Genomic DNA, 9,336 nt, shown 5'->3' on the forward strand with positions numbered 1-9,336 from the left:
TGAGAAGAAAACATGGCTAGCGGGATGTGAAGTAACAAATGCGTTGTTCTGCTTTTCCACTACCGGACTTTGTAAACAAATTGAACAAATGGATTAGAAGGAGGCATCTTTTGTTCCCAACTTGATATTGCAACTGGACCTATTACCGAAGTCAAACTTGTGTAAGTAAGTGAATCATCTGTCCTTCAGTCATGATAGGAAAACCAAATCGATGCTGGGAGAAGGAATGGCAGACTGTATTCTGATTGTATCTTCTATGCTCTTTGTATGTTTCTATGCTCTTTGTATGTGTCTTGGTGTAGGAGAAACGTAGGACCACGTTGGAAACAAGTGTTTCGGTACACGTTGACGTGTAGAAACTGTAGAGAGAAAATTGTAGAAATTGTTGAGAAAACTGGGGGGGTAGAGGTGATGAAGAGGTCTGTACAGGGGGGGGTAGAGGTGATGAAGAGGTCTGTACAGGGGGGTAGAGGTGATGAAGAGGTCTGTAGAGGAGGGTAGAGGGGATGAAGAGGTCTGTACAGGGGGGTAGAGGTGATGAAGAGGTCTGTACAGGGGGGGTAGAGGTGATGAAGAGGTCTGTACAAGGGGGTAGAGGTGATGAAGAGGTCTGTACAGGGGGGGTAGAGGGGATGAAGAGGTCTGTACAGAGGGGTAGAGGGGATGAAGAGGTCTGTACAGGGGGGTAGAGGGGATGAAGAGGTCTGTACAGGGGGGTAGAGGGTATGAAGAGGTCTGTACAGGGGGGTAGAGGGGATGAAGAGGTCTGTACAGGGGGGTAGAGGGTATGAAGAGGTCTGTACAGGGGGGTAGAGGGGATGAAGAGGTCTGTACAGGGGGGTAGAGGGGATGGAGAGGTCTGTAGAGGAGGGTAGAGGGGATGGAGAGGTCTGTAGAGGAGGGTAGAGGGGATGGAGAGGTCTGTACAGGGGGGGTAGAGGGGATGAAGAGGTCTGTACAGGGGGGTAGAGGGGATGAAGAGGTCTGTAGAGGAGGGTAGAGGGGATGAAGAGGTCTGTAGAGGAGGGTAGAGGGGATGAAGAGGTCTGTACAGGGGGTAGAGGGGATGGAGAGGTCTGTACAGGGGGGTAGAGGGGATGGAGAGGTCTGTACAGGGCGTAGAGGGGATGGAGAGGTCTGTACAGGGGGGTAGAGGGGATGGCGAGGTCTGTAGAGGTGGGTAGAGGGGATGGAGAGGTCTGTAGAGGTGGGTAGAGGGGATGAAGAGGTCTGTAGAGGTGGGTAGAGGGGATGAAGAGGTCTGTACAGGGGGGTAGAGGGGATGAAGAGGTCTGTACAGGGGGGTAGAGGGGATGGCGAGGTCTGTACAGGGGGGTAGAGCTATTCTCATGCTAAAATTGACTGTAAATCCAGATTTTAAAGTTGATATTCTTCCCCGTGGAGCATGCCCCCATAACCTGTGCCCCACCCAAACATTTTAGCACCAGCCGCCACTGATGTTTGGTCGTAAATATTGAACACATACAACATTTACGATCTTGGTATTTGATCACCTGCTATATAAAACATCGCCGCTCGGCTTTAATGGTTTAACCGCTATTTATTTTTTATTTTTTTGCCACGCTCCCTCTAGTTTTTGGTCAAATTACGTCGTTGTTTTGAGCGCTTGTGCGCGTTTCATGCGCATGCACGCGAAAAAAAATCGCGGCGCGCGCTGCTGAGTGGGTCGCGAATACTGGACATATGTATCTGCAAAGTGGGCTGTGAGTCCTAAAAGGTTGGGAACCGCTGGGTTAGAGAGATTTAGTGGAGAGAGAGGTACTCACTGAAGATGTGAGCCGAGGCTTGGTTGCACACCTGCCTCCCTCCCCTGCAGCAGAGAGCACCTGGAGTGTGGCAGAACGGTCAACTCGTTGAATATGGACGCTCATTTTTGAGAAATCTTGAATTTTAGGTCACAGCAATAAGTCACAGGTCTATGGCAATGGCATGGCCATGGCAATGAAATAGAACATGTATAAACAGTTTCAAATCAAAATTTGTGCTTAGCAACCAAACATTTTTCAAATATTCTTCATGAGTAGATTTGTTTGATTGTGATGTAATCATTTTCAATTGATTATACTGTATATTTTTCATTTATATAGATAATAGATAGATATCAATATTATATATATATATATACAGTAAAACAAAAGTCAGTAAAAAAACAACAAAAATATATAGATTAAAAAATATGGGTTTTGAGTGACCGTTTGAAGGAGGAGAGAATGCCGGATTGATGTTGTTTGGGAGAGTGTTCCAAAGAGTGGGGCTGCAGTGGAGAAAGCCTGGTCAGGTCAACAAGGGACAAGGTTGGCATCAGCTAGTAGTCAGGAGGGCAGAGGTAGGAGAGGTAGGGTGGGAGACTGTGGGTAGGGGTGTGCTGGAGGGCAGAGGTAGCAGACTGTGGGTAGGGGTGTGCTGGAGGGCAGAGGTAGCAGACTGTGGGTAGGGGTGTGCTGGAGGGCAGAGTGAGGAGACTGTGGGTAGGGGTGTGCTGGAGGGCAGAGGTAGGAGGCTGTGGGTAGGGGTGTGCTGGAGGGCAGAGGGAGGAGACTGTGGGTAGGGGTGTGCTGGAGGGCAGAGGTAGCAGACTGTGGGTAGGGGTGTGCTGGAGGGCAGAGGTAGCAGACTGTGGGTAGGGGTGTGCTGGAGGGCAGAGGTAGCAGACTGTGGGTAGGGGTGTGCTGGAGGGCAGAGGTAGCAGACTGTGGGTAGGGGTGTGCTGGAGGGCAGAGGTGGGAGACTGTGGGTAGGGGTGTGCTGGAGGGCAGAGGTGGGAGACTGTGGGTAGGGGTGTGCTGGAGGGCAGAGGTAGCAGACTGTGGGTAGGGGTGTGCTGGAGGAGGGCAGAGAGGTAGGAGGGTGCCGTCCTGTTGAGGGTTTTGTAGGTGGTGAGGAGACATTGCAGTGATTGATAGATAGATTGATATTGTGTGTGTGTGTGTGTGTGTGTGTGTGTGTGTGTGTGTGTGTGTGTGTGCATGTGGCCTTGGTAGGAATAGTAGGCCTATTTAAAACTATGTTTTCAAATACTTGACACTTGACTTGGGCTCGATTTAGCCTGTAAGAGCAGTTGGGACTATCCCACCGGTTTCATTGGTCCAGGGACATGCTTAATAAAGCACACCTAAAGCATTAGAAAAACAAACAAATACAAATAATAATAATACATTAGACTTATATAGCGCTTTTCTAGACACTCAAAGACGCTTTACAAACTGAAAAGATCGAGTAGTAAAATAAAAAGAACCAAAAAAATAAATTAAATAAACTATAGGGGTCTATTACATTTTTGGATTACTAAATCTAAATCTAAGTGTCTTTGTAGGACAATCTACTCTGTATACTGCAAGTATATCTAGATTTCGTGCTGAGATATTGTCTGATCCGCAGTCACAGGCTGATGGTTATGGCTAGGTTGTCATATTAACACTGTAGACAGTTATGTGGAAGTAAACACAACGTGACAACAACGTCCAGACAACACCTGGATCAGACCACACCCAGATGCTGTCACCATAGATACCTAACCTTGGAACCTAGACAGACTAGCAGATTACCATGGAAACCTAACCTTGGAACCTAGACAGACTAGCAGATTACCATGGAAACGTAACCTTGGAACCTAGACAGACTAGCAGATTATGATAGGCCTCCTCCGAGACTAGGTTGAGACAGACTAGACACAGACTTCTAGGCAGCTCTCCGTGTCTCTGGACTCACATCTCTACAAGGGTTGCCAGTGGAAAATAATCAGTGCGTCAGTTTGAAAAGGAAGAGATCCCCTCGTTCACACTCCCTGAGAAAGATCAAACAGAAGATTTGTCTTTCTTCCTCGTCCTTCCATGGCTCCGCTACCTCTGTGTCTCTGTAACGTGGTAGAGAACGTGTTTGTTTAGTTTCCTCCCGTGTTTCGCTGGTCGCATACGGACCGTTTCAGAAATTCTTCCAATTCTTCAGAAGAAGCCGGCGTCTACCCACTGGCGTTTAGCTTCGCCGTCACATTATTTATGAATGTACCTTGAATGACTGCAGATATTTTTTTGTTTCAATAACTAACTATTTCATTTCCACTTATTTTGATATTTCACCCCCCCCCAAAAATGGAAGTGATCCGAGCTGTTGCTGCCTGCGTGAAGCTGCTCCACTTGTGCCACATTTTATTTCCATATCTTCTTATCATTGAGGAGAAATCACCGTGAAGATGGGGATAAGATGTTCATGAAAACAGCTTAAGCCCCCCCTCCACAGCCAAAGCCTGCTGTAGAACAGAAAGCCCCCCCCCCCCCCCTCCCTCTATAAGAGAAAGCCGCCCCCACCCCCCTATAAGAGAAAGCCGGCAGTATTCCAGGAATCAGCCGCGGCTTTCTATTGTAATTTAAATCTCAGCAGGGGTTTCTGCTCTGTAAGTGCTCCGAAGTTTTGAAGTTATGGAGAGAGAGAATGTTTGCACATGGAGGAAAACTTCCTCAACTTCATTAATTATGTTTAATTTAACATTGCAGGTTTTTTAAAAATTCTGTTCACCACCATGGAGTCCTGACTACAGGCTCCGTTTCTGTACACCTCAGTTCAGTTCCCTCACTCTCCTGTACTGTCAATGGTACTACTTTCTGCTGGACTACTGCTGGAAGTCTTGTTTCATTTTTATCTGATTTCCCTTTAGCGATGTTATCAGTTCTTTTTGTGAAACGGGATCTCATTAGTGCTCAATGTCAGGGAATTGAATGTATTCTATAAAGGGCATAACTACATTTCCAAGAGCTAAATTCTGGTCCTGAGGGAACATTAGTTTGACCTTTCACCCTCTTTAAGTTGAATGTCTCTTACTGAACAGATGGTAATCGTGATCAACAGTAGAAGATGGACATGCTAGAATATACAGTATACTATCCTTCTAATATCCAGTCATTCTTTTTTTGCAGAAGTCATTTTTAGTCTGTTTCAAATGTCAGTGTTTCAGCAGCAGAGCAGACTTATGTTGTCTTGACAGGTTCACATTAGAATATGTAACAACAGAGACGGTTTTGGCTCTACCCTCATGTCTCGTTGCCATCAAGCCAAAGAGCCAGTAATGTTTCCTCCCTCTCCCTCCCTCCATCCCTCCCTCATCCAGCCCCTCTCCCTCCCTCCCTCCCTCCCAGGTCCTCTCCCTCCCTCCCTCCTTCCCTCACCTCTCTCCCTCCCTCCCTCACCTTGCCTCCCTCCCTCCATCCCTCCCAACCCCTCACCCTCCCTCTCCCTCCCTCCATCCCTCCCTCATCCAGCCTCTCTCCCTCCCTCCCTCTCTTCCTTCATCCCTCTCTCCATCCCTCCCTATCTCCCTCCCTCCCAGGCCCTCTCCCTTCCTCCCTCCCTCCTTCACTCCCTCACCTAGCCTCTCTCCATCCCTCCCAGCCCCTCACCCTCCCTCACCCGGCCCCTCTCTCCCTCCCTCCCTTCCTCCCATCCCCTCTCTCTCCCAGCCAATCTTTTTCCCTTGCAACCCGTCTCCCTCCCTCACCCAGCCTTGCTCCAAATGCATTCCTCTCCTCCATCAATCCAGCCTTCCTTCCACCCTGTCTGTCTGTCAGGGAATCATTTGCTTTTCTTTTCACCATGAGGACACCCTGAATGTCCTGTCGCACCAGAGAGGATCCCTACACATCCTGTTAACTTAGAGAGAGGGAGAGAGAGAGGGGAGGGGGGGGGGGGGGGGACAAAACAAGCGTATCTTAAGCCCTGTGTACAGTGGGGTTTGGTTAGGGTGGTGTCTAGTAGTATGTCTCCCCTCGTTAAGAACCCTCCACATCCTGCCCCTCCTGCCCCAGTCTGCCTGCCCGACAAGTGCCTCCTTGTGTTTGGGTTCGGCGACGCAGTCAGAAGAAGTGCGTTCGTCTCACTCACTGTCTCACCCTCTTCCTCTTCTTACCTCCTCTTCTCCCCCCCCTCCCCCCAGGTTGGAGCGTCTAGTGGAGGTCTTGAGAAAGAAGGTCGGGACCGGGAGCGTCCGGCAGGTCATCTGACTGGGCTGATGGACGACGGCGGGGCGGTCGAACGGTCCGACCGTCCTGCCCGTCCCGACTGTCCTGTCCTGGTCTGGTCACATCTGGGCTCCAGGCCGGGGCTTTAATGCTGTGTAAACACCCAAGCCTTAACTGGGCAAACAGTTGCTAGAAGTGGTGCACTCAAAGGCCCCTCTTCCGTCACCGGGGCCAGGGCCAGCGCTGCAGAACTGCAGTTGTAAATGTTTAACCACTTGGTTGCTATACTTTTCTGCCATATTCTTTCGCTTTTTCATTTTAAAATGGTTAAATTCAGTGTTTTCTTTTTTCCCCATTAATTCTCATGGCTCTGTTCGGCATTGGTGTTTAGTGTTTGCTGTTGTTTTGGGTCTGTTACAAGGGAAATATGTGCCTTTAATTTTTTTATTTAAAACAAGTGTATTCTCTTTGATGTTTAACAGATTATTAGAATCATGACATGTATTTTGTTGAAAAGACTGGTGCTTACTTTACATGGGTGCTGCCTCAGAATAAAAAACTCTGCCCTTGGTGAATTATTATATTTACCTGACCAAAACAATGTTCTCAAATCAAATCATGAACATCAACTAACTCCCAACATCTTGTACTTTTACCACTGTTGTATTGATGAGTCAGTGTTACCGTAATATTTCATGAAACATGAAATTGTATTTTATGGTGTGTATATTATATGAAATAAAAGACATAAACAATAATAATTTCTAATTTTGTTATTTTCTAAAATAGTCGGAACTCTACCTTAATTTCTACTTCAACGGTAGAAATGATGAAATAATTGCATATACATTTTGTTTGATTTGAAGGGGCTAATATTATTTTGAACATGGAACAGGGGTTCTTCAAATCAGTCTAGAACGCTCTATCCTTATGGAAAGATATTAACTTCTAATTGAAGATAAAAACTGCCTTTTAGCAGTTCTATTTATCTAAGGTTTGGCTGTCAAGGGGTGCAGATTTGGAACAGGTATTAAAAAGAGAAAACATAGAACCACTATGCCGCCGCTCTGATATTAATTTTGTAAAATCCATATGACAAATCGGTTCAGGTTTTTTTGTTGGTTCTCTCGCTGAATCAATGCCTCCAAGCAATATTAACTTTCGAAAGTCTGCAAACTAGGTCAAAGTAGCGACAGAGGGGCATATGTTGGTAACACTCAATAGCAATAGGCTTCTCCGGACTGTTTGGTGGTAACTCACTTGAACTTCTAAGATTTTGTACGAAAAGCTTTAGGTCTTTATTTGGTATATGTGTATGTATTTTCTTTGCACAGTCAGTCGGTCTATTTTAGTTAAGGTGTTTAATTAAACTATATACTAATTATCTAGATTTTGTATTTAATGCACTGCTGCTCATTTTGGAAAAAGGTATGTGGTGATTTATATTGCAAGTGTTGAAAAAGAGAGCAACTGTCCACATTTCCGAGTTAGAAGCCTTTTTATCATGTACACCGGACCCCTCTCTCTTTCTCTCTCCCTCTCCCTTTCTCTCCTCCTCCTGTCCTTTGCATACTGATAATGTATAAACATAAGAGGGCCAAAGAGATCAGGCGACCTTTACCGCAGTCTACACACCAAACAATTATATCCGCATCATTTACGTTTCCTTTTCTCATATTGATGGGCTGACCCTCACGAGTCCGACTTTCCCTCCCCATGTCCTTCAGTGAGACGGGGCCGTGCGGATCACTTGTGTACCCATACATGATCGATTATGTACTCTGAAATGTGTTGGACGCGTTGGTGCCCTCAAGTTGCCGCAGCCCAAAGGCAGGAGGAGATTGGACGGGGTTGTCTAGGCGGGACGCCCTCCCCTCTAATAAAGGCCGACACTATGACAAGCTTGTCGATTTCTCCTCCGTCGGTAACCGTGGAGATAGCACAACTTGGGTGTCCCCTGTGCTAATCCCACAAGGTCCTCCCAATGTATGTTTCTCCGTCAGATAATCCGCCTTGTTGTAAATACGATGGCTAAATCTTCACTTTGTTGAAATCGGACAACTTTTGATATCTCCAAATGGGCAGTGCGTAAAGAAGGCGTCATTATATCATCAATCTCTGACGCACAAAAATGATTAGCTTGTTTTTATTGAATTGATGATTTTACAATGTGACTAGTAGCACATTTTTGCCTTTCTTTCACTGTTATTTCGTAGAGACTTTGGTCTTTGCTTATGCTTATTTTTTCTGTAAAGGATTGCGCCCGAGGCCATCACCAAGAGGGGGGACCCCGATTAACCATTTTAAAAACGATCCACGATAACATGACTACAAAACAACTTTATACGCTTTAATTAAAAACGTGTTCTAGCGGCCCAGATTTGAATGGCCTTCACAGAAAAGCGTGACTGATCCGGTTGCTATAACGACACCAACTATCTCCAGTCCTCTTTTACTTAACACTCGATATATCCATCATTTATTGAGGAGGAAATTATATTTTAATACACTGTACTGTAGCCTATGGGACTGCAGGCTAGTGGACAATAGAAGCTTAATAATGTATACATTGTTAATTGTTAATTTATAAAATATTGCACAATTATGATCATAACGACAGCTCCACTTCGTTAGGCCATTGAGGCTTGTTTATCAATTACCATGTTGTTTGTGGCATAATGTGGGGTGGAAATTATTATTTCAGGTGATGAATTTAATAGGCCCTACGTTTGATACTTGTAGTTCTAAAATGCTATAGAAACATTTATATTTTGGTAAGATATGTGTTTAAAGTTATGCAAATTAAGTAGGCCTACTGATCGAATTTGTTATGAGCATCGAGGTTATATCCAGTCCACTGCAAAACATAGGCTATAGCCTATCCTACAACGCTATTTTTATGCTCATTTGTTTATCAAAACTTTCCCATGTTGCCCTGAAAAGCAGAAACCAAAAACAACAACAACAAACGAATTGGGTTTTCCCTTTTTTCTGGCCTCCCGCATTGGATTAATGAAGACACAAACTCTGGACTACAGGCAGGCAGGCGAGGCCCGGAGCAGTCGGACCACCAACATGACATGGTCCATGCATATTAGTAACACACAAAGCCCTAATAAACTTCTTCCGTATAATTTTTAATGGAAAACCAGCTGCTTCTAAAGCTGATTTCGGATAGAGATCTCTCTCTCCCCTCTTCTCCCCTCACCCCTTTCAAAGCCCCTTTCTTTTCGTCTGTGATTCTGAAGGGGTATTGCTTTGCTCTTTTCGTTGGCCAAGCACAATTGTGTTATTGGAGATAATTAATTCAATCCCCATCAAAAGGTATTAGAAGCGCCTTGGCCCTGTAGTGGCTTTCTACACTGAG

At 45.7% G+C, this 9,336-nt stretch overlaps 2 protein-coding genes across 2 annotated transcripts in view; one reads left to right on the forward strand and one right to left on the reverse strand.

Moving 5' to 3' along the window:
• LOC308165334 (uncharacterized protein) overlaps positions 1-2,507 on the reverse strand; it is a 3,958-nt gene extending 1,451 nt beyond the window's left edge. The window contains exon 1 of the mRNA XM_080539492.1: positions 1,788-2,507. Within this exon, the coding sequence (XP_080395618.1) occupies positions 1,788-1,892 (105 nt within the window). The 5' untranslated portion in view covers positions 1,893-2,507. The remainder of the gene's footprint in view (positions 1-1,787) is intronic.
• Positions 1-6,649, forward strand: part of mipol1 (mirror-image polydactyly 1) — a gene marked incomplete at its 5' end in the record, with an annotated part of 77,569 nt that extends 70,920 nt beyond the window's left edge. The window contains one exon of the mRNA XM_080523575.1: positions 5,945-6,649. Within this exon, the coding sequence (XP_080379701.1) occupies positions 5,945-6,011 (67 nt within the window). The 3' untranslated portion in view covers positions 6,012-6,649. The remainder of the gene's footprint in view (positions 1-5,944) is intronic.
• Between the last annotated feature and the right edge of the window lie 2,687 nt (positions 6,650-9,336).

This window comes from Nansenia antarctica, assembly GCF_963989245.1.
Source record: "Nansenia antarctica genome assembly, chromosome: 1".
NCBI classification, from domain to species: Eukaryota; Metazoa; Chordata; class Actinopteri; order Argentiniformes; family Microstomatidae; genus Nansenia; species Nansenia antarctica.